Here is a 26,232-nt window from a genome sequence, read left to right on the forward strand (position 1 = left end):
CAGTTACACATACAGTTTTACACAATAGTTATATTACACAGAAGATAAACTGTATTGCAAAGTATGGTATAGAAATAGAATAATCCATTACGATCTTGCTGGAAACGGATTTATTTTTAAAAGCATAAACATTTTAGATGTCTTTCAGTATCAGCTATTGGGACGAATCATTTTGAACTTCCCTGATGGGTCAGGGATAAACCAGTTTTCCCATAGGTCATTATGAACACTAGGGTAATCCCAAGGTTTATACCTTCCATTCCAATGAAGTAATTTAGCTTCTTGAAGAAAATGCTCTGAATACCTGGCATCAGGACTCCACCCTGTGTGGTTTTAAACATAAATAAATCTCTAGCTTTCATAAAGTTCAGTATTGGAAGATACTATGCAATTAAAGTACAACTTTTATTAAAACTGATTTAAAGAAAAAATACACGAATTAGTATACTTTTTACTGGTACTAAACATGATGGGCTATTTTGTAAAAGAGTGTTGATAAACTTACTTCTGCGCTGCCTTCAGAGTTGGGTGGCTGGAGAGCGACAGCCGGTGGCCGGGAAGTGGGGGCTGTTGGCCTGGCACTCAGCTCTGAAGGCAGCACCCCGCCAGCAGCAGCAGTGCAAAAGGTTGGCAATACCATACCATGCCACTCATACTTCTGCCTTCAGAGCTGGGTGGCTGCTGATCAAGGGCCCAGCTCTGTAGGCAGCAGCATGGAAGTAAGGGTGTCAATACCACACCAGGCCATCTTTACTTCTGAGATGCTGCTGACAGCAGCTCTGCCTTCAGAGCTGGGCTCCTGGCCAGCAGCTGCCACTCTAGCTGCCCAGCACTGAAGGCAGTGCTGTCGCCAGCAGCAGGGCAGAAGTACCACAACCCCCTCCTACAGTAACCTTGCGACCCTCCCACAACTCCTTGTGGGTCAGGACCCCTACAGTTACAACACGTTTTTGATTTAAATTGCTGAAATCATGAAATTTATGATTTTTAAACTCTCATGAAATTGATCAAAATGGACCATGAATTTGGTAGGGCCATACAAATGAAAGGCTGCTTTACAAATAGGAGGAGGTGGCCCGCTATTGCCAATAAGATCTGGCTAGCTCTTTGTGTAAAATACCTATTCCACCTTTAATCCCAGCCCAAGGGCTGTTACAGGTGATTTAGCCTGCAACTGCTTCTCAGCCCCTGGCTTTGTAGAGCTTAATACCAGAAGGACCCATCAGATCACCTAGCCTGACCTCCTGCATGTCATTGGTGGTTACATTTCACCCCTGTATTGAGCCCAATAACTTGTGTGGTTAAAGAATATCTTCCAGGAATGAGATTAATTTGAAGACTGGGAGGGAGGAGAAGCTTCAAGTAAATAGCTATAGTAGGACAAGGAAAGCGATAAAGGGCTAATTTTGAATCTGGAAGGAAGGGGAATGAGTGCAGAGCAGTGATGTGGGATCTGAGGCATAAAGTAGTGTACTGAGGATGAGCAAAATCATCCATAGGGTCCTTAAATCTTATTTGTATTTTGTTCCAGCCCAGAGTGTTTTGAAATGAAACATACTTACCAAGATGTCGCACATGCCACAAGGGATTAATAGTGGAATATTTTCCATGGAATACAATGAGCATTGGAGAAGTGGCCACACCTCCCCCAAGGGTGCTGCTGTAGAGGTTTTCTCTGTGAAAAGGCAAAAAAGAGCAGCTCAAAGTCCTGAAATGAAAAGGAACTTTACTACAAAACCAGAAGGCAAAAGCAATAAATAGTAATGCTCTACCTAATTTACTATTAAAATCTGCTTTGTATAGATTGAAACGCTACTTCTTTACCTAATTTGAAATATGCACCTTTTTACTGGCATTCCAACACTTACAGATTTTTCTTCTTCTAATTGTGGACAATGTTTGGTGCTGTATAAGAAATCTTGCCAAAGTCTACCACTCTTACTCATGCTGAGTCGTACCTTACTCTGTAAGTAGTCCCAGCAAAATCAATGGGTTGCCTCAGGGTGGCAGAAATGAAATCACTGGGATTCCTCTCAGAATGAGGGGCTACTCAGAACCTGACCTAAAATGAAGCCAACCCCTGTTCAGAAGTGGCTAAAGTTTAAATGACTGGCACAGCATTTACAGATACAAAAGGTAGTCCACATGAGACCTGGAAGTGGTGTTTTTATTGGGGGCTCAAACGCCAGGTACAGAGAATGTGTGGGCACTTTAAAATGTAAAAACCCTTTGTTATATCTTTACAGCAATTTGCTTTAGTGTTCATGGGTATTTTTCTAAGCATTAAAAAGGGATAAAAAAAATCAAGTGTTAGGCCAAATGAGACATGCAGAATAAGTGAGAGAGGAAGGAGGGAACTGGGGAAGGCTTCTGTTCATATGCAGTGTAGTTGTAGCTGTTGGTCCCAGGATATTATTCTTCCTCCCCTGGTTCTCTGTGCTTCCTTCCCCGGCTTTCATTTGCTTTCCCAGGGTAGCAGAAAACTGACAAGTGGTCAACACTGTGATCCATTTTCATTTCAGCTCTGCTTTACTGCAGTTCGACTTACCCTGTGCGGAATACAGCAGGTGACATTCAAGTTACCAACACACGCTGACAATGGATTGATACCACAAATACTTTGTGAATAGACTCATGTCATTGACCATACACTGGTTTTTAAAGAGAATGCCATAGTCGTCCCTCACCCCCACCACTTCTCATAGTGGAATTGCCACTTTTTACAGCTTCTTAGGGTTGGGTCTTTTTCTGATTTTCAGCAGTTTATGTAAATTATGGCTTATCTTTTTAGGAAGAAAAATGGCCTTTTTTTTTGTGTTTAAGAAATGGTTCTTGGGTTGTGTAAAAAAAAACTGTCCCCTTTCCAGTATTGCTGACATTGCAGTTTATAGGGCCCACTGCAAGAAGGAGAGATCAGCCCTCCCCCTAAGCAGCCTGATCCTGAATGGGGCTGATCATCCACAATGAAAACTGCAGGTGCTCAGCAGCTCTCAGGATTAGGCCTGGCTTGCTGAGTCAGCACAAGACTGCAGAGTCCCAAGTGGTCACTTGATGTTGTTCGTGACTGCAGTTGGATTAAAACAGGTGGAAATTGTGCAACATAAGGTTATCTTGCCTTACGATCTGTGAAAGGAAGCACATCTTAAGTAATGGACCTTTGAAAAATGAACAGAAAATCCAACTTTAAACAGCACATTCAGTCAGGATAAAGTGAAGACTTTGATATCTGTACATACTCTACATTTCTTTGCATCCATTTTTCTAATTGCTTTGTAATCCGCTGGTGCTTCCATTCTGTCATATTAGCCACAATTACACCAGGGTTAAAGGAGCAAGTGCTGGGGCTGATGCCAAGGTCTCTAATTGTTTGCTTCCGGTAGTCCAGATATCCCATGTATGTGTTCTAGAGAGAAGGAAAATTATATATATCTCTACTATAAATCTAATTTATGTCTAGATATACTTAGATGCAGCTGAATCTACCTCATGCACATGCAGAATACATAGGCATTGAACAATAAGCTCTGAGAACTTGATTTCTAGATGATTATTACCTGCCTTGACTTCAGTGTGAGGCACAAGGCTAAAGGACAGGATATTCTAATCATTATGTGTTAGTGATATTTCCATGGGAGTCCTACAGGGCTTTGTCTTTTGACCCACTCCTCTTCTCCCTTTACACCTTACTCTAGGTGATCTAGCGTAAGACCAGTGTGGTTATCGTAAGGCTACTGGACTTTAATGGCAGTTGCAGATGTTCCGTACCACTCAGGATTTGGTTTTCAAACGATATCTTTTGAGCAGCCCACAAAGTTCAACCCTCACTCCCTCTCAGTTAACAGAAAGTCTAATATCAATCCTATCAATACTCTCTTCTAAATATGTTGCACATGTGACCTACCAAAACAAGAAGAGTTTAGTAAAATACAAAACATACTGCAAAAGAATCAGGAGACAGTGCATCTTAAGATGATTACAGGAAACAATTCCCCTTACTAAACTATGTATCTAAATCCAAATACTACACTTTACCCTGAGAAAACTTTCATTTTGGGATGAAGAAAATCATGTTAAATCTGTAGGTAAAAAATCCATCAACAATCTGAATTTAAAACTAACATCTTACCTGCATTCCTACACTTCTCACCATTTCATGAGTAGAAGGCAAATCACAGTCGTCTGAAAAAGCTGCAGCATGGCCTGGATCTAGCTTTGTGTCATACAGTTCCTGGATGTCACCTGATAATACAGAATTGGGAGTCTAAGAATGGTTTTGTTTCATTGCCATGTATCTGTCCTTTGAGCTGTTTAGGACAATATCTGTTCTCAGTTACACTGGTACAACCCTATCAATGTCAAGGGATTGCTTGGATGTAAGGCAGGCAGAATTTTGCTCTGTGGGCATTAGTTTCAAACATAGGTCCTGTAACTGGAAGTCAAAATCCTACATTTGCATGTATTCATCTATACTTAAGGTGCCTACATGCGGATTTGAAGGTCCAAACATGAGCTGTAGCCTGGGTGCACAGATGTGCATGTCCGTACCTTGCCTCTGGATGGGGGACTGTGTTCCTTTCCCCTTACATCCCACTTTGGTTACCTGGGATTTTGTTCAGGGGAGCAGATTTTCTTCTTAGGGCATTATTTCGCTATATCTTATTAAGATACTAGGCCTCGCTGCTTGAAAAGTGGGCTCACAATATCCATAGACTAACTCCAGCAGCTAAAATGTTCACAGTGCTCCTGGCTATACCAGTGATGAAGTAAATCTGTTTTGATTTGCTAGGGACCCCAAATAGAGCAATATTAGCATGAGGTAATCCAAATCCTGGAAATGAGCAGGAACTGCATCATCTTGTAGGGGCAACGCACCAGTTTGTTTGAAAACCTGAAATAGGATTCATGTCCCACAATGGGACAGTGTTTGAATTGAAGGGACACTGTTAACCTATTTATGGTTCAAAATTGACCTACCTTAAAATTGTTATGCTCTGGGAAGGAATTTCCTCTAGATTCTAAACAGCTTCTGTTTTGTGAGATGTAAAACAAAACAACAAGAAAATCAAAAGCAATGCTTTTGGTGTGACACACCAAAATTCAGTGTGTGAACCTCTTGTTGCTTTGCAGAAAGCACGTAGCTAACAAATACTATTTCTATAGAGCTAAATCCTGAAATCCATATTCAGTGTTTCCTCTGCAAAACTCCTATTAATTTCAAAGGGAGATTTGACTAGGCAAAGACTTCAGAATTTGTTCCACAGTTAATATTCCTGCTAATATTATTGATAATAAAAAAGGCAGAGATGTTGACTCCATTGGAAAGGTGTATGCAAGTGAGGGGGAAATCTATTTTTTCCCCAAATAGTATAAGGTGGAAGAAATTGCATCATCAAGCTTATCGAAAGGGAAGGGAAGGCAAAGAAAACAAATCCAACTTTAAAAAGTGATCAACAGTGCCCTTTTAAGTGCTGCTGCTCTGAAATCTACATCTGAAGGCAAGAAAAACTGCACAAAAGCTGTTGGAAACAAAATGAACCAAAAACTCTTTGCTGTTGTAATTCCCCTGACTTCAAAGGTGTTACTCCAGAGATTAATTTGACCCAATGTCCTTGGACGCTCTACTGCATATGGATTTCATAAGGTTTAATTAATTAACATTTGCAAAGTTACTTCTGAGATCCTTGGATGAAAGGTGCTATAAAATAACAGGGATGTGGAAGAATGCTGAAGGGGAAAAAAAGACAAAACAAGAGAAGACATCAACACTAGCAGGAAGAAAGAACAGAGAAAGTGGCAAAGAAAGGAATGAACAGACTGAGAAATCCACCTGACGAAGATAACTCTGCCTCTACTTAGCTTTTGCTGTATGGATGTGGAGGAATTTTCCAGCATTTGAATTGTTTCCTGATTTGTCTTTATCAACCATAAGATACAGTATCAATGAGCCTGATTCTGTGAGGTGCTGAGTGCCCTTAGGTTCCATTGATATAAATAGGAATTGAGGGTGCTCAGAGCAACAGGATCCAGGGTCTTTTACAACCTGATCTGAGTAAATTCTTCTCTCTCAAGAATAAGCAGTTATTTGGGGTAAGGATGGGGGGATTGAAGGTCATCTTCACATCTACCAAACAAAATAGGAAACGTCGAGTCCGTCTGTTTAGAGAGGAGTATCGCGGCCTGTTCTAGTGAAACCATGCTTCTTGAAATTGCCTCGTACACTCATGCACAGCAACTGATCAGATGCCATAAACACTGAAAGTCACCCACACACCAACGATCAGGATCAAATATCCAAAAGTAGAAATTGGCCCTTTGCTTTTCCTTTGTTAAATACTATGTAAGGGGGAGTGTGAAGCTGTCATAAGTGCAGCACTCCAGACAACATCCTCAATTTCCTGGTGAGCATTAAAGCAGCTGAATTTCCTGCGGCAAACTTCTGCTACATTCCAAGAATTTTTGGATGACAGCTTACCTTGCACAATCACATCATCATCCAAATATATGACTTTCTCGTGTTTGTGGATAAGCAGGGGGAGATAATATCGAACGAAGTTCAGCTGTTAAAAAAAAACAATCAAAATGACAGACGGTAAGTGGCACAATGGCTTAATGCAGTCATCTTGAATGTCTTTTTCAGGATTCAAATGTGACTTAGTCACCTCATCACTGTATATTGTCCAACGACCATTTACTGATTGCCACAATTTTGAACTTGCCTCCATATTTTCTTTAAGACAATGTCGTCCTGGCCCCACTGAAGTCAATGGGAAATTCCTCCCAATGACTTCAGAGGGGCCAAGCTTTCACTCAACAACTTTGTAAATATTAACTACAGATTCTCTGTCAAATGTTGGGATTATGCTAAAGCACATGGGGTCCATATTCTTCCTTAGTATAACTCAGATGAAGTCAATGGTGACACAACAGGCGTGCATCTGACCCACAATGCCACAAGATAATGTTAGAGACGCCCCAGGAGATCACCTTTCTCCCTGTCTCAGACTTAGTCTGCTTACATTCAGAGATTTGTCCTGCCACTTTAATTTTAAAAATACAATAGGCCAAGTGGTCAGTATTTATTCACAGTGGCCCAGATCTAGGTTTGCCAACTTTCTAATCACACAAAACTGAACTCCTGTGTCCCACTCCTTCGCTGAGGCCCCACCCCCACTCGCTCCATCCCCCCTCCTTCTGTTGCTCACTTTCACTGGGCTGGGGCAGGGGGTTGGGGTGTGGGAGGCGGTGAGGGCTCTGTCTGGGGGTGCAGGCGGGGGTTCCAGGCGGTCGAGAGGTTCAGAGCGTGGGAGGGGCTGTGGGCTCTAGCTAGGGGTGGAGCTGTGGATGAGGGGTTTGGGGCACAGGAGGGGGCTCCAGGGGGTGAGGGCTGGGGAGGAGGGTTTTGGGGTACAGGAGGGGGCTCTAGACTGGAGCAGGGTGCTGGGGTGCAGGGTGTGTGTGCGGGAGGGGGTGAGGGCTCCAGCTGGGGGTGCAGCTCTGTGGTGGGGTTGGGGTGGAGTGGGGGTCCCAGCGGTGCTTACCGTGGCGCCGAGGAAGCCTGCCTTAGCCCTGGGCCCCTGGCGTGCCACCAACCGGACTTTTAACGGCCTGGTCGGCAGTGCCGATCAAAGCCACCAGGGTCACTTTTTGACCAGGCGTTCTGGTCGAAAACCAGACACGTGGCAACCCTACCCAGATCTTCCACTGCAGGGTAGCAGCTTTTCACAGCACTCTCAGCACAAAGCGTTCCTAAAGGCAGCACAGCCAACCACAGGAGAATCACCCCAGCATAAGGGATTCCACCAGTGGCACATAGCAAATCCTATACTTCACACGGTACCTACTGTGGGAGCAGGGGGCATTGCAGAGGAAAAGAGTGTAGCGAGGGTTGCCAGTTTTGGCTGGAGGTTTCTTCACACGACATAATCTTTAATTGAAGATTCATCTTTAATTCCTGGGAAACTCCAGGAAAATACTGGAGGGTTGGCAACGCTAGAAAGGGGACAAGTTTGCAGCTTCCTTGCATTTTAGCAGTTCTTGTCTTCCACATCAGTCACTAGCAGTTGCAGGCAGCCAGTGGAATTTAGAGTAGCTTTCAGGCTCTAAATTATGCTGGGAGGGAATCACTAGCCCACAACATAGTCAGCTCAGGGTTGCAGCTGAGTTTAAGTTCTTAAAGTTATAATAATAAGCCCCAGGGTTAAGCTCCCAAACTGACAACATCCCCATGCAAGAAGATGGGCAAATTAGCAGGGACTTTGCTGCAATGATCTCCTCTCTTTGAGTAATGTCTCAACATTTAATTGTTGGTTTCTTCTCTGAGTGATATGTAAGAAAAAAAATGTAATCCTCTGTTAGGAGTTATAGTCTCGGAGGGCAAGGCAGTAAGAGTGATTATTTTGATTACATCTCTACAAAAGTGTTATTTTTATGGATCTCTAAAGTGCTAGTTAAGCTTGGTTTCCCCGCTGGCCAGCCCAAGTATATGGCCTGGCCAAGATTTAACCCAGGTCAGACCAGGATTTAATCAAGTCAGGTCATCCACAAGGAAGGATGTCCTACAGCATATAAAGGGGGTTGTACCTCAGGAGATAGAGCAGGAGAGCAACAATGTGGAGTAGAAGCACTTGCCACAGGAGGAATGCTAGTCTAATAAGAAAACCATCCAACATTACCACCAACTGGTGTGGTGCCTCTAATACCCCTGTGGTTCTGTATAAAGGGGCAGAGCACAAAGAAGATTTGAAGTCTTCAATGTGCATTAAAATCTTGGAGACTATGACAGCTCTGTTTTGGTGATATGTGTGGTATGTGCTTACTCACAGGCTGGAGTAACTCAGGGCGTGATGCATCTGGTCTTATTTTTCCTTTTAGTACCATAGGGTTGAACTCCACAATTTTATACTTTATTTCTTTCAATTTGGTATTTTCAATCCATCTTCTGAGATGAAAGAGAAATGATAAAAGTGTGTTACAGAAAACCACAGAGATCTTCAGTATCAAATGTCAGAGTGCTTAATGGCACATGCCCTGACTATATTTAAGACTACTGGTTTTAAAACAAAACACAAAAAACTTTCAATGAAAAAAAAATACAATTTTTTGTATTTTTTTCACAACTTTTTACTTCATTCTGTGACCAGCTCTGTACGAGATTCTCTTCTTGAGCCTCATCTTGACAGGTATTTGCACCGTTTAATGATCTTCCAGACCTGGGTTCGAGTCCCTGCTCCACCACAGACTTCCTGAGTCATCCTGGGCAAGTCACTTATTCTCTCTGGCCCAGTTCCTCCAAGGTACTTAGCTTTGGTCTACACTGGGGGGGAAGGGGGGAGTCGATCTAAGTTACGCAACTTCAGCTATATGAATAACGTAGCTGAAGTCGACGTACTTAGATCTACTTACTGTGGTGTCTTCACTGCAGTAGGTTGACTGCTGATGCTCCCCCATCAACTCTGCCTGCGCTTCTCGCTCCGGTGGAGTACCAGAGTTGATGGGAGGGCACTAGGTGGTCGATTTATCACTTCTTCACTAGACACGATAAATCAACCCGCTGGATCGATCGCTCTGGAGGTAAGTGTACACATGCCCTCTGACTGCTACCTTCCATTGATTTTAAAGGAAGTTAGAAGCCCAAATACTTTTGAGGCTCTGGACCGCAGTTCCTTATGTGTAAAATGGTGTTAACAGGGCTTTTCTACCTCACAGATGTGTTGGGAGCACAAATACATTAAAGAATGTAAAGAAACTATAGTAATGAAGGCTATATAAAAGTGCTAAAGAGAGAGACTCCTGAATGAGTTTGTTTCTTCATTGAGATGGCCCCTACACTGATGGACTCATTCCTCTTTGGTATGCACCTGGGTTCAATGCACCCCACTTTAAACAATATCTACAACTTTGTATGACCATGGTTGGACCCCATATCTATAACCTTTACCTCTCCTTTTTTCTGTGTTAGCCCCACTCTCTCTGTTGTTCGCCTCTGAAGTTGAAGGCGCAGCCCTGAATACGGAGCGGTGCAAAGCCAGAGGGAAGGATTGTGCAGGAGAAACACACACACTGTACCATCTTGCAGCATGGCCTCCCTTCTACCACTAGTTGGTGCAGGGCTGGCTTAGATTAGTCCCCTTTTGGGGTGGCTGGTGCCCCTAGCAAGCAGCAGTCCCTGTACCCAGGGGACTGCAGGATCTGTGACTGTGATGGCCTTTGCACAGCAGGGAGGAATGACTCCCTGGGCCCTGCCCCAATCCCTGTGCACCCATGCAAAGCCCAGTAACAATCTGGCCCTAACTAAGCAGCAGAATGAATCGGTTTTGGTAAATCCCGTTACCGGATATGTGGAATTGTGTTCTTTAGGCCAACGATGTAGAACAAAACATTAGCATCCGTGTTGCTGTAGATGCTGCTGATTGCTGCTACAGCTGCGCCCATTCTACCCGTAGCAGCACATATCACCACTGGAATTTCTTCTTCCATCTCCTCGGGACTCTCCAAATCAACTGCATATAGCAAAAACCCAAATTATTGTACAGAATTCAGCACCATCTTATACCAGACCTAGTCTCTGAATTGTATAAACTAGAAACAGAGCAAAAGTGTGACAGCACTCAGGAAGCTGCTAAGGGGTGAAGAGCTGGGGAACGCGATTAGCAGTACTGCGATTGGTGCACATAAATACCAAAATAAACACCAAGGCTAAGTCTACACTAAAAGAGCTTTACTGATTAGGAATGCACCGAGATACGCCACCATCAAAGCTCTTCTTGTGTGGATGCAGCTGTGCATTGTACATTATAATCACCTCCCACCAGTTAAACAAGCTATAACTTCTAAAAACATGGGTTTCCCGATATAACTGTGTCCACACAAGGGGCTTCTGCCAACACACCTTTGTTGCTCAAGAATCACACCTTTTCACACCCTGACTTATGCCAGCAGAAGTCCGTAGTTTAGACCTGGATTAAGATCTGAAGCCTTTCACCCCTAACATCTGGTCTGCACTTAAAAGTTTTACTGGTATAACTATGTCATTTAGGAGTGTGATTTTTTTAATCAACATAGTTATACTAGTAAAATCCCTAGTGTGAAAGCAGTTATACCCTATAAAAGTGACTTATACTGGTACAGTTTATTCCCTACATTTTACACCAGGATAACTGCACTCAGTACAGTTAAAGCAGAAAAACTTTCTAGTGTAGACAAGTCCTTAGTTAGTGGTTGGCTGGCTCAGGTTGGTTATTACCTGTTGCCGCTGTTTGATAGCCTGTTGGAAATGAACTAGTGGTCTCAATCTATTCCCAAGCAGGCAGATTCCCATCATTAAAAAACATCCTCACAGTTGTTACCAATTGACTTCTCCGTTAGTCTCTGCAAAAGTTGAGAATGTGACCCAAATCCCATTGACGTCAATGGAAGAATTCTCATTGGCCTCAAGGAGAGTTGGATCAAGCCCTGAATCACAATGGATATTCTTAGCCACTACTGACCTGGTATTACTCAAATCAGCTGATCTAGAAATGAACAGTTCTGGGTCCTAGATTACATCAAAATAACACAAGCGATTCTGTTATAAATTCCTATTTATCCTACAGCAGGAACAGAAACCAGAATAAAATAATGGAATAGAATAAAATAATGAGCTACTTACTTGTTTCATTATTTAATGTAGATGGCACCTTGTGAACTTTATTATACAGAATGACACAGATGGTCAAAACAAGTAGGAATAATAAGATCTGATTAACTGAAATAAAGAGGACAAAGGTTAGTATAAAAATTAATGCTAATTGTTCATATATCTGTATTTTTATTTTACCAGCTACATGACTGCCATTTACTGTATTTCTGTATTTGTTTTGAAAATCTCATTTGCCATTTGACTGAATTAAAAACAGAAACTGCTTGTAACATTTATTTAGAAATTCGCACTGTAGCCTGTGTCCAGTATAATCAGGACTCTGTAGTCAGTTCTTTCCAGATGTTTTGGTTTTCAAGGATGTTCTGATTGCAAGTACTTCCAAAATAGGAAAACTGTGAAATCGTTAAGCCTCTTATTCAACGGCTACTTACCCTAGGAAAATTGCCTGTTGCTGAAAATGGTTGGCAGCCATAGGTTCTATCCCAATTTTCTCCTTAACTATTGTTGAAAATTATTTTAACTGCTTTTGTAGATGAGAGAAATCCATTTTCATCATAGTTACAGAAAGCAAGATACAGGCTTGGTGGGGAATGGTCTCAAACACACTTTCTATAGTGGTGCTGCAAACTGTTTCCATCCCCAGAGTGGGATATTATCTACTTCATACCAATATGAGTATCCTCTGTCCCACACAGAATGCTGGTTCAGCCACCTTTGTGATTCTGACCTCACAGTTCTTCTACCCCTCAAAAAATACACTCTATGGCCCAAACATGGGTAGGGCTAGGTGGGCAGAGGGAGCAGTGGGCAGGTGGGGGACAGGATGCTGTCCATCATCCCCAGCAGTCATTGCTTGGAAAAGGTAATACAGCCTGCCGTATATGTGGTAATAAGTACTATATTCAGTAATAACTCCTTGCAGAATCAGGTCCTAAGCTAAGGAGGAACTGACAACACAGGGAGGGGGATGAAAGTGGAAGGACGAGGAAGAGAACATAATTATGAGGTCACTTGGAAGTCTAATACACATATCTAGAGGGTAACGAAAAAGTGCACCATTTTTCTTTGTTTGTATAACTGAATGTACTGATTTTAAAATGTGTAAAAGACGTATAAAAAGACGTAAACTGATTTTGGAACTTTTTTTCTGGCTACCCTGTGGTCCTCTAGTTGCCATAGGATTTCAGAATTAACACTACCTGTCCCTTTCCTTTATCTCAAACCTCTTTGGGTAGACCTTCAAACAGTGAAGCATGTCAATGAACTAGTTCAGCTATTCAAGGTCTATTTGAGGATAACTCTAAAAGCATTACAAAAATAAACTCGGCATGCCACAGAAACTGTGCATGTTCCAAATATTTGTAAAGGTATAAATATTTTGATTCAAGTACTTTACTTAGCAAAATCAAAGCATACAAAAAGCAAATGCCTTACTCTATATTTGGATTTTTCACCTTCTACCAGAGTCTGTCTTGGACTGAATGCTTAAGCAATCTAACATAAATCACCCCTGACTGAGAAGGATGTTACTGGAAAGGCTAAAGGTAAATCATCATCATCAATGAACTTGCTGAACGTCATCTTCAATTCTATTTTGTTAGTTATGTAGCATCATAAATGTTCTCAGAATGGGCAAAATATACAAAAAACATAGAATACAGAATTCTGCCCTCAGTTACACCTGTAAAAATCTTTTGAGCGGGATTGTCAGCTGGTGTAAATTAGCATAGCTCAAGAATGTCAGTGGAGGTATCCTTGTTTACACCAGCTGAGGATCTCACCCATTAACTTCAGTGGGGTTGCATGGATCTAGTGAGGGCACAGTCTGACCCACTTTAGCTTGATCCTGAGGGGTTTTGAGAACCCTGAATCCCATTGGGCCAAATCCTAACTATGGTGCTGAGCATCTACCAGAGCTCTGCAGGAAAGCTAAGCTCAGCACCCGAAGGCATTAATTGTGTCTTGAATATGGAGCCCTCCTCCTCAGTAGTGGCCACAGAGCTGCTCCATAGCCAAAAAGATCCATCCATTCCCCCAGAGGCAGAATTCCAGGAATCCATCCCCTCTGCTATATTGGTAAGTGATGTCAAGTGGGAGGCAGTGCCTCTCAAGATGTTCCTGCTTGGGGGATGGAGAGCAGCTTACTGACAACAAGGGAAGCAAGTGGCCTATGGAACCAACTGATAGCATCACAACAGAGCTGTTAGCCAAGCAAGCAAAGGACTTGTCCACATTGAGGGTCGCCATGTTCCAAGAAAACTGGAATTTGGGAGCTAGCATAGCCCCTTCAAACTCCCAACCATCCACTTTTTGGAAGGCTCAGAGTGAGCCCCAGTCCCTGGATTGCTCTGTCTCACTCTTGCATACTGCTTTATGCGGTTTAATATTGCCTCAACACTGCAGTAGCTTCCATGGCTCCTCCATGGGGAAGACAGAAGGATCAGGTTCTGCAAACGGGTATAGGAGGAGGTGGAATTGCTTACATGCAAGAGCTTCTATAACTCCACCGGACCTAACTGTGAACCTGATGAGAAGCCATTCTACAGCCTCACTGTTCTCAGTGTCAATCAGGCCAACACAGAGTGGCACCTCTCAAGATTTTCTCCATTGATTCAAATTCAGAACGGATGCGCAAGATGATGCAAGTTACACATCGATGAGCAGATATAAGACAGTCTACATTTGTATAATTTCCACACCGAAGACTGGAAGAGAGGCAGGTCATAGGAAAACACATAGAAGGAAAATGTTAAACTAGCCTCTTCCACACATTTTAAATTTACTCCCCTTGAGATCTATTACCAGACACTCAGTATATAAATTACATCAGTTTAGACTCACCCACTTTTACTAACTTCTAATTTACACCACATTACACTTCATTTATGAATCTGGCCTATTAACTTCAATGGAATGTGCAGGTGCTAAGCATGTGTCAGGATTAGATGCTGTCATTATAGCCTTTAATACAGCAAAGCACGTGAGTATTCCCATTGACTTCAATGGGGTTAAGCACATGCTTAAGCTTTGCTGATCAGGGAAGGGGTTACTCATCATAAAGTTAGGAATGGTTTAAGTGCTTTGCAGAATTGGAGTAATAAATTAGCATGCAACGCTCCTATACAATCTCCTGTAAAATTTTTACATGATCTTTATCTAGCTGTTCAAAAAAATATGTGAATCAAATTGATACTGAAATGTTCTGAATCTTTCTTACTTTTCCTTAACAGAGCCATATGTTCCTTTGGTTAAGAACTGTGATCTGTAATCCAAAAAAAAAAAAAAAAGAGAGAGAGAAAGAGAGAAGTTATAAACACAGTGATGAATATTTCTTTAGTATTTTATGGGTTCAGTTTTGCACCATTAGTTTTGCCTTTGACTTGAATGGAAGCAAGATTGGATCCTAACATTGAAAAGCTTTTCATGGAAACATATTACATTTGCAATGTTTTGGGCAACCATTTATGACTTTATATAATCCAGAAATTAAAACGCAAAAATGTTTTAAATACGTGAACCAGTTTCAAAGCTATATAACTATAGTGAAACAAGTAATGTTTTGATAAACTCAGTACAGTCACTTATATCAGCAATACATACATTTTATAACACAGATTTTTTTCTTAATGTAAAACAGAAAATAAAACACATCCAAATATACAATGTGTTTACAAAATGCATCTGTAGGTATTTTAATCTGTTGAAATTATCCTTGACTCCTCATACAGCAGAACAACAAATGTAAACACCATAATGCCATTTCTAGATCTTGTTATAATCAAACACACAGCAACATAGATATTGCCATATTAAATCAGATAAAGGATCTATCTAGCCTAGAATCCTGTCTCTGTCTTGGGCTGTGTCTGCACTGACAATTTTAGGGAACTCTTCCACCACTGCGATAACATCAGTGTAATTTCACAGGTAACAGCAACCAGGGGACAGCATAATTCAACAGGTCTTAGCAACAAGGGGAGAGCGTTGGTGTGGACTGGCCACGAGCGTTTTAACCACATCATCTATAGCACTGGAGCAACTAGAAGTTTCCTTAAAACTGTAATTGTCGTCAAGAGCTGAAAGTGGTCAGTATCAGATGCCTCTGAGGAAAGTATTAAATCCCCTTAATGGACATTTATGGAAAAATCCCACATTTACTTATATTTTGGAAGCCAAATTACCTTTTTCTTTGTACTTTAGGGAGTACAAATTTAGAAAATCTTAATAGTAAAAATCAGATTATGATTTATTTTTAAATTTATGGGTCCAAATTCAGACCTGTCACAACTCCCACTGATTTTAATGATGGGCTCATCATACAGATGTTGTGTTGCATCATTTAAAAAAACATAATATTACTTATTTTGTTTCTTCTCTGGACATAGGCCTTTAAAAAAATCCCTTGTAAACCGTTCTTTTTAAAAATAAAATACCCCGCTAGGCACACATTTGGAAACAAAAAGGATGAATTAGTTTGACACTCCTGCAAGGGCTCTGATGACAACAGTTTGTTGTGTACCAGGAGCACAGCCAAGGCCTTTCTCCTGTCCCTAGTAAGAGCTGCCTTTGGTGCTAGCCAGTCCACATTCCTCATGCTCCCAAGCACAGCTAGCCTTCTGGCCCCTCTACTACACCTATGGAGGGTCAGTCATAACCTGGAGCAATATGTTTAAGGGGAATTTCTTTTTACATTCCAGTCTCCTGAGGCTGGTAAACCTATGAAAGCAAACTGAAAGGTCAGGAAACAAGTTATTGAAGACATGAGATGAGATATCAAAAATTAAAACCAACAAGAACTACACAGCACCACAGGCTAAAAAGAAAACAATGTACGCTTGTGACATTTCTCCCTCTAGCAATGTAGCTATTCATGGCATCTCAACCCCCTTTTTCCATATTTTCATGTCTGGAGATACAGATATTATGTTTGTTATTTTTAAATATAATTCATTTTGATTAATTGAGAAGGGAGAGGAGGCTAGAGTGGAATGAATTCTTGAAAGCTGAGTCACAAAATACAGTTATGTCTTATTGGTTAATTCTGAGTTTACGAAAGATCTCGAGTCAGTCTCCAATTTTGATTGACAAGTTAAATTCTAAACAGAACACATAAACAGAACAGTCTGTATGCATGTAAATATTGTGACTGGTTTGAAAAAAACAGATTAATAAACATAGTGTAAGGTAATTGTTATCTTAGGGCTAAATTCTTACCAGATCTGCACAGTTTATCTAGACTCCAATATTCTGCTCTCTCCATATGCACAGAACCCCCTTGATTTACATATGTAAGTAGATCAGGCGATCAGTCAAGAGAAGAGCTTTGCCTTTAGAAATCTCCTCTCTTGTGCACAGAACACAAAATATTTTTTCCTTTCTAGTCTGGAAATTTGAATCAGTAATTTTTGTAAGTGGACAAAATTCTCACTCCTGGGGTGAAATCCTGGCCTCACTGAAATCAATGGCAGTTTTGACATTGATTTCAATAGGACCAGGATGTCACTCTTGCAATTAGAATTTGTCCCAAACTGTAAATGTAACTTGCAGTCACTACGATGTGCAGCTGGCCTGTCAGAACCCTACACTAGCTCCAGAAATAATTAAAGCACTCCGAATCACTCCAAGTTTTTAATCTTTAAAATCCAAACCTAGAAAGACTCACATATAATAAAAGTTTTAGTTCAATATTTGAAAAGATTCTTAATATCAGTGGCCTGCATTTTGTAGCTTTTGAAGAAAGAAATGAACACGACTTGTTACTCTGCAAACATTTACCCCTAGTTTTCCTAAACGCGGATTACTGGAATCTGACGTCTCTAGACACAATTGCCAGATCATATAACAAAATGAGGGGCGGCAGCAGGGAAAGCTGCACATGAAACAGTGACATTACTGTTTAGATATTTCCTGCTTAATTAGTCTTTACCTTTCAAACGCAGCACAGCACTCACGGCTTCTTTCTCCAGAAGAATTACAAGGCGACAACACTCGGTTCCTAGCTCACCCAAAACTGCAAGTACTCATGCCAAAACTGCCGTGCCCATGACTCCCCTTGGAAATCCTAGGTACATGAGCCTTAAAGGGCCACAGTAATGCTTTTAAATTGGGAATCCTTTTTCAAATCCTTCAAGTGTACTTTGGAGAGGTGCTGGTTTTTCTTTCCTTTTTCTGCCTCTGAGAAGCTGCTCAGAATCCAGACATTGCACTGACGGAGTGAAAGAGCCCCATAAACCACTTCCAGATGTGCTGAATGATGCAGCCCCAGATCTGGCAAACTCCCCTCAGATCCTCCTCCGGCAGATTGCAAATAAATCCCATAGGAAACAAAAGTCCAGATGGGGGAAAAAGCAAATACCTCCAGAAGCAACTTCAACAATCACATGGTCTCGAGTTACATCTTTATTTAATTGTTATTTTTGGTAATCATGAAGAGATAACTATTGGTAAGCAAGAATCAAGTAAGAAGAATGGGCACAAATCCAATGTATTAACATAATACATGACTATTGTGAACACTAATATGACATCAATAAGTATATTAATTCTTAGAAAATACTCACAATTAAGGACAGCATGATATGTGTCTTTAACAATCGCTGTGGATTAAAGGTATTAGGCTGGCTTTTTTCTTAGCATCCTTATTGACAGGTTACATTTAAAAAAAAAAATAAACCAATTGTAATCTCAATAACAGCAAAGCCTGAACATTTGCAGTGAAATCTCTCCCCCGCCTCCCGCCAATGAAATCAATGGCAAAAATCTTATTGACTTCAACAGGGCCAGGCTTTTACCCTTGGAATTTTGCTGGAATCTTTAGTACTGATACTTTGCCACTGGACTACTGTAACAGAAACAATTTATTTTTATTTTTTGGATTACGGATTTTTTCTATTGTTTTATCACAGTTTCTATTACAGTCAAGCTCAAGATGTAAAAATGTAATGTGGATTTCAAACGTGCTAACATTTTCAAAAGCGTTCACATCCATGATGTTGGTTTGTCTCTTTATAAAACTAGGGGACATTTACAAAATTCAGCTCTGAATGAGGGTTGTGATTTTGAACTCTGTCCCTCCCAAATCTTGGGGAAGTTATGGAATGGGGGTTTGGTTTGAACAAAAAGGGAATTTGGAATGTCAAAAGTGATTACTATATGTGGATATACCTTCCCTCCTGACACCCTCTTTGAACCTTTTCTTACTCTTTTTTCCATGTCTATTTCCATGCCACCTCTTGTGCTTGGAATTTCCTCCCTCCCCTTGTACCAGTCAAATGCCCTTTCCCCATTAAAATATTTTCTTTACAATAAAACCATGGGGCTTTCAGGAGGAAGTATTGAAAGAAGTATCATACTATACTACTATTCTATACCAGTAGCATCATACTGTACATACTATTCTAAACTCTTTTTAAAGTATTAATACAGCTTGAGACAAAACGCAAGATTTTAGGGAGCCTCTGAAGATAGAATTTTTTAATTTCCAGGCAACAAACTAAAGGTATATGTAAACTTAAAGCACTACCGAGGCACAGCTGTAATCCGTAGATGTAGACGCTATCTATGCTGACGGGAGGGGTTCTCCAGTCAGTGGAAATAACCCAGATCCCCGAGAGGCAGTAGCTAGGTCAACAGAAGAATTCAACCTAGTGCTGTTTACATCGGGGGTTAGGTCGACTTAACTACACCTCTCAGGGGAGTGGATTTTTCACACCCCTGAGAGAGGTAGCTATGCCCCTATAAATTTCTCATGTAGATCAGCCCTAGGTGGCTGATTACCCATGAAGTGAGCACATTGGGCAGCAGGGCAGGAAGGCTGGGCCCTGCTCTGCTTCAAGCATTTGCCCTGACCTGGAAGTTTTTTGAGGAAATGTATCCGGAGTGGCTGAAAAACTTCAGCCATTTGGGCCAAACAGCAGAGGGTCATGAGGTCAGGCACCTGGGCCTTTCCCATGGGAGGGCAGAGCATGGCAGAGCCAGAGGGGACCAATCCATGCCACAGAGAAGCTGGTCTCTGAGCCCCTTCCCCACTCACCAGAAGCGCTTGCAGTTGGGGACAGAATATTCCCCTGACTCAAAACACCCCTCCCTGCCCTGACTGATCTGTGGCCAGGCTCCTTCCCAGGCGGGGCAAGGGAGCTGAGCACAGAGGGAAAAGCCTCCCCCGACACTGCCTGCCAGGGGAACAGCAGCCGGAGCTCTGCCCCACACCTGGGGACAGCAGGCAGCTGGGGAGTCCCAGGCCCCCTCCTCCCAATGACCAAGTGTTCAGGTCCCCCCGTGATGTCTGACCCTCACTTAGTGGGAGGGGCTGCTGAGGAGCCCCCAGGATCACGTCACCCATATCCCCTCATGGCCAGTGTAGTATCCCCCCCAAAAAACCCACGTCAGAATTTGCTACCTCTCCACCAACGAGAAAGGCAAGATGTAGCAAATTGTGACAGAGGAGCAAAAGAACATCTCTACTGGTAGCACAATCCGTCAGACAGCAATTTAGCGCAGGGGTGGCCGACCAGTGGCTCCAGAGCCACCTGCAGCTCTTCAGAAGTTAATGTGCGGCTCCTTGTCTAGGCACCGACTCCAGGCTGGAGCTACAGGTGCCAACTTTCCAATGTGACGGGGATGCTCATTACTCAACCGTTGGCTCTGCCATGGGCCCTACCCCCACTCCACCCCTTCCCACCCCATCCCGAGCCTGCCATGCCCTCGCTCCTCCCCCCTCCCCCCCAGAGCCTCCTGCATGCCACAAAACAGCTGATCAGGAGGTGTGGGGAGGGAGGGGGAGGCGATGATCGGGTGGGAGGTGCTGGGAGCGGGGGTGGGTGAGAGCTGATGGAGGGCTGCTGACGTATTACTGTTGCTCTTTGGCAATGTACATTGGTAAATTCTAGCTCCTTCTCAGGCTCAGGTTGGCCACCGCAGGTTTAGTATAATGTTACAAACTGCTACAGTCATAATTTGCTACTTCCCACCTTTCCCATCCTCAAATCCAGTGGTAGCAAATTAATGGATGTGGTTACACTTGGCACAATTTGATACCTCTCACCCTTCCCTGTCCTTTGGTCCATGGGTAGAAAATTATGATGGACAGGGGTACACTTGTCAGAAATTACTCTCTCTAGCTTTGCCCATCCTCTGCTCTAGAGATAGAAAATTGTGATGAATGGGGATACACCTGATACAATTTGCTAACTCTTACCCTTCCCCATCTCCTGATCAGGGGTAGTAAATTGTGATGGTTAGGGGGACACCCATCACAATTTACTGCCATTGTGAAATCTCTGTTTTACATTTGGACACAAATAAAGAAAGGTATTTTTATAATTTGGAAAAGCATTCTACAGAGTTAAACCACAAGTCTATTATATGTTAAATCTTGAATGAAGGTATTGTATTTTCTTTATTAGTCTCTTTCCAGTGTAGATTAGAAACTGAATGGCTTACAGTAAACAAACATTTAATGTACACAAAACATTTAAACTATTGTAAAACATTGTGAACAGTATTTGAAATACTTAACGAATACATTTTAAACACAAGCTATCAGGTGGAAAATCCACTATTGTTCCTTATACAAACTTCGCCTCTGCCCCCTTTGTCACTGTTACACACATTGATCAAGTTTTCAGAAAAAAATTTGCACTTCTCTACTTTGGCACAAACATATAAGCATATTGCCCCCTGATTTTATTCTGTTTTCTTATGCCTTTTCCTCACTGCTCTAAAATCAAAGTGCCCTGCCCTCACTGTGTTTTTAACCTCAATAGAGATCCACACATTAGTGTTAGCCCATACTGAACAAAACAAATTTCACCTTTCTTAGCAGGGAGAAAAAAGCCTAAGGGCTAGATTCACAAAGGGACTTAGGCATTACAATGCCCAGTTTCATAATGCCTAGCTTTTAAGCACCAGGAAAGTCACAGGAACACCCCTGTGATTCACAAATCATGAGTTAGGTACCTAAGCTCCCTATACAATGAATGGGGGGAGGGAGGGAGAGAGAGAGACCTCAGAGTTGGATCCACAAAAGCCAACACTCTAGGTGGGGAGCTGCCTAAGCCAACCAATTGGAGATGCTGCCTAGAGAGGTGTGCGCTAAGCCCCACCACCTCACAGAGTTTGGTGTCTAAGTCCCCACTGAAGCAAAAGTATGAAGCTAATGCACCCTAAAGTCTCAGAAACAAAAAGACAAATTAAAAGATGCCCCCAATGTATTCATTTATTTATTTATTTTAATGTCATGACTTTCAGGTGTCAAATTCATGATTTTTGAATACTGGTGGTTATCAATCTATTGCAGGGTTGTATACCTATATTCAATAAAAATTACAGTAGAAATTTGCCTTTGAGAAGGATTTCATACAAGATAGTATAGCGCCCTTTGGCAGGGGTGCTGGAACAATTTGTATAGTGGGGGTGCTGAGAGCCATTGAACCACACTGTAAACCCTGGATATGATGGAAAACACTTCAAGTCAGGGGGTGCCACAGTACCCGCAGCACCCCTAGTTCCAGCACCTATGCCCTTTGCCCCAGATTTTTAAAGGTATTTAGGCAACCAGTGGGATTTTCAAAAGCATCTAGGTGTTTTCACCCATTAAAAATCTGGCCTGTGGTGAATATTTGGGAACCAAGTTCTACACATAAGTGATTGTGTGAAAATTAGCACTAGGGTCCTGGATAAAGAGGCAAAATAACGGTTGACAAAGGCAATCCCATTGGTGGGTCAAAGGAAACGGAAGAAATTTTTACACGAAACCAGAAAATCAGTCAGCCTTAAAGTCACGTGATCCCAAAGAATAAACTCGTGATTTAAAAAGAAAAAAGAACAAAAATTTAGAATAAAAAACTAATGTTGCAGTACAAACAGGAAGCATTGCACTAGAAACACTGGGAGATGTGATTGCTGAAGCTACTAGCAACGATCAATATTTTCAATGATTATTTGCTATTAAAATATCAATTCAATAGCAAGACATCCATCTGCACAATGTTAACGATGAAGTGCTAAAAGAAATAAAAAATAACATTTTGAAAAGCAAATAATGTAAAGGAGTGTGTCAAGGTTCCTTCCCCACTCTGAACTCTAGGGTACAGATGTGGGGACCTGCATGAAAGCCCCCTAAACTTATTTTTACCAGCTTAGGTTAAAACTTCCCCAAAGTACAAACTATTTTACCTTTTGCCCTTGGACTTTATTGCTGCCACCACCAAGCATCTAACAAATATATAACAGGGAAAGAGCCCACTTGGAAACGTCTTTCCCCCCAAAATCCTCCCCAAACCCTACACCCCCTTTCCTGGGGAAGGCTTGATAAAAATCCTCACCAATGTGCATAGGTGAACACAGACCCAAGATCTTAAGAACAATGAAAAAGTAATCAAGTTCTTAAAAGAGGACTTTTAATTGAAGAAAAAGTAAAAAGAATCACCTCTGTAAAATCAGGATGGTAAATACCTTACAGGGTAATCAGATTCAAAACATAGAGAATCCCTCTAGGCAAAACCTTAAGTTACAAAAAGACACAAAAACAGGAATATACATTCCATTCAGCACAGCTTATTTTCTCAGCCATTTAAAGGAATCAGAATCTAACGCATATCTAGCTAGATTACTTACTAAGTTCTAAGACTCCATTCCTTTTCTGTTCCTGGCAAAACAACACACAGACAGAAAGAACCTTTGTTTCTCCCCCCTCCAGCTTTGAAAGTATCTTGTCTCCTCATTGGTCGTTTTGGTCAGGTGCCAGCGAGGTTATTCCAGCTTCTTAACCCTTTACAGGTGAAAGAGCTTCGCCCACCCACCTCCTGGATCCCAATAAGGCCAGGAGGGATTTTAAAGGTGTTTACCCTTCCCTTTATATTTATGACAGAGTGAAACAACATTTACAGTGAACTACAAGAAAAAGACACCCCAATTCAGGTAACCAGAGCAGCTCAGACAATTTTGTGAACAGCTGCCAGACGTATCCAGACATAGAAATGGAGAAGCGATTCTTTTAAACACTAAAACATGGATGATAATTAGAATTTGTGGAGGGATGCAGTGCACGGTCATAAACTATTCCACACTGATTCAATAGTGCATCAGGTGAGATAGGGAAGAGCTGCCTTGCCTAGGCCTTTAACAGCACAGCCTTGGGAAGAGAGTACTAAGAGAGGTACCGTCCTACAGGGAGAGGGGTAAGAGGGAGCCCCTCTGCCCCTCACATCCTATTTTTGCAGCCGTGACAGCTGGCTCTCCCCACTGGGGGTGGATAACTGTCACCCCCCACCCCCTGACTGGCAGTGCCCATGCCCAACCCCTGCTTCCGCCCATCCCTGATTCAGCCCCTCTCTGCCCCCTGCCTCCAGCTGTTTGTCCCTCCTGGGTGGTCCGCTTCCCCAACACAAACTCAGCCCACCCCCGCTCCCCAAATCTGCTCCCAGCCTTCCAACCCCTGTGAGCAGCAGGGAGCAGATTGTCTGTCCAAGTGACTGTGAGGTCAGAGTCAGGGCAGCGGCTTCAGCAGATGTTACTGAGCATGCTCAGCACATCCGTGCTGCTGAGCAGTTAGTAGGCGTATGCTTAGCACCAGCACAGCTGCAAATTCTGACGGGCAGGCACCGGGCAGGGGTCGCTAGCTAGTCCCATCTCTCTCCCGGCTGCCCACTGCTCTGGGCTTGCACTGCGCCCTACAGCTCCCATGGGGCGGTAGCCGCATTCCCCTGAGGGGACAGAGAGGGCAGAGAAAAGGGGTGGCCAGATGTGGATCTGGCAGCTCTGGCCAGCTGAGGATCTGGCGCTGCAGCCATTCATCCTGGTTTTAAAGCTGATTTTTTGGTACATAGGTGTATATGCAAATACGTTACCTTGCATATAGAGATTGAACAAGAGTAAGTGTCCTTATTTCCCTAATCCCCTCTCCCATACCTTCCTCTCTTCGCACAGATAGCTTGTCACAGACAGTGATCTCCCTCACTTCCTCAGGGAGCTGCTTCTGCTTGGCTTGTTCCTGTAGGTTACAGTAGCCTTTTCCCACTGTCATTTCCCCAGCAGTCTGTTATACAGTGGGCCTATTAAGAACTGAAATGTGAGCCACAAGTGGCGGTGACTGTAAAATGTATTAGAGTTAGGGAAAAGCTGCAGTGTGTGCAGACTCAAAAGCATTGTGGTGGGGAATGAGAATGGGAAATGTGCTGCCTTGTGGTTAATGTCACGGGGGAGAGAGGGAAGGAAGGGAGGAGGGGAAGGAGTTGTTGCCCTAAGCAAATACCAAAGATGAGCTGCGTGTAAAACTAATGTTTCCATGCTTATTTAAACTGTCTGTTATGGCAGGATTGTTTGTACCAGTACAAACTAGACACATACACTATAGAAGAGCTAGATATTATGATTATTACAATACAAACCATATCTGAGTAAGATTTGTGGAAACTGGGGGAGACATTTGTGTTACTAATGCCATATTCTCTGCCTTTTTAACTTCATTTGGGTTGTTCAGGATCCAGTAAGCAAAGACAGAAGTAAATGTGATTACTGATTATCACAGACAGTGCTCCTCCATGTCACACTCCTATATGCACTGTTTGGTTCTCCTTAATACTACTATTATTTAGACCAGGGTTGCTCAAACTTCATTGCATCATGACGCCTTCTGACAACAAAAAATACTACATGACCCCAGGAAGGGGGAATCAAAGCCCAAGCCCCACTGCCCGGGCAGGGGGGCCAAAGCCCAAGCCCCGCCACCCTGCGGGGAGGGGAAGGGCAAAGCCAAAGCTTGAGGGCTTCAGCCCTGGGCAAAGGGGCTATAATCTGAGCCCCACCGCCCAGGGCTGAAGCTGAAACCTGATTGCCACTGCCCAGGACTGAAGCCCTCAGGCTTCGGCTTCAGCCCTGGGCAGTGGGGCTCTGACTTTGGCTTCAGCCCTGCGCCACAACAAGTCATGCTTCACAGTGGAGAGGGACTATAAGGTACATCTTCAGTGCCAGAGCATTCCCTGTTCCTGAAACCACCACTTCAGATACTCCCTCTCCTCGCAGTCTTGGCTGGGAGTCTCTGCTCTGTTATCCAGACTTCTGCATTATCCCAATCCCTTCCTTGTCCCCCAGCATGAGATGCATGTACCTCAGGCTGAGGAACAAGGAAGGGATTGGGATAATGCAGATATTAGGATAACAGGGTTTCGGATAAACAGGCGTATACTGTATCTCATGTCATCATTTCTCTACGATTGTGGGGACTTTGGGCAGTGGTGCACCTCAGTCCCTCCTATTCTCTGCCTATGGCACATAATAATTTAAACTCCTGTGGGATATAATACTTTAGTCTAATTTCAGTTGTTGGGTTTAGTATGTGGGTGCTGGTGGCCTGTGATATACAGAAGGTCAGACTAGATGATCTGTCTCTAATGTGCTTTTCACCCCAAATTAGAAGCTGCACATTTGTGTGTCTTGTGAATCAGATAAACTGTCTTTCTACATGTGAATAATGTCTCTTTTTCTATTGTAAGCCTTACAGAAGGTAGAATGCTTATACAATCAAAATGTATGGACTAAATCCACTAGATTTAAAAGACAATATGGAATTTATTTTGTTGTTTTTTTCTAAATCA

General features: G+C 42.6%; 1 protein-coding gene across 2 annotated transcripts; it reads right to left on the minus strand.

Annotated features, from left to right (window-relative positions):
• Nucleotides 1–95: 95 nt before the first annotated feature.
• On the minus strand, nucleotides 96–23,791 carry GLT8D2 (glycosyltransferase 8 domain containing 2). 2 transcript variants are annotated; one of them, XM_084648440.1, is made up of 10 exons: nucleotides 23,255–23,791; nucleotides 14,856–14,900; nucleotides 11,648–11,743; nucleotides 10,331–10,499; nucleotides 8,821–8,938; nucleotides 6,473–6,557; nucleotides 4,127–4,239; nucleotides 3,237–3,403; nucleotides 1,563–1,675; nucleotides 96–323 (listed from the first exon to the last, which is right to left on the minus strand). In XM_084648440.1, exons 2-10 carry the CDS (start codon nucleotides 14,872–14,874, stop codon nucleotides 151–153), a joined length of 1,053 nt encoding a protein of 350 aa, XP_084504566.1. In that variant the 5' UTR covers nucleotides 14,875–14,900; nucleotides 23,255–23,791; the 3' UTR covers nucleotides 96–150. The 2 variants fall into 2 exon arrangements, with proteins under 2 accessions (XP_084504566.1, XP_084504565.1); XM_084648439.1 differs by lacking the exon at nucleotides 23,255–23,791 and adding an exon at nucleotides 17,565–17,942.
• Between the last annotated feature and the right edge of the window lie 2,441 nt (nucleotides 23,792–26,232).

This window comes from Lepidochelys olivacea (assembly GCF_965140295.1).
Source record: "Lepidochelys olivacea isolate rLepOli2 genome assembly, chromosome: 1".
Classification (NCBI taxonomy): Eukaryota; Metazoa; Chordata; order Testudines; family Cheloniidae; genus Lepidochelys; species Lepidochelys olivacea.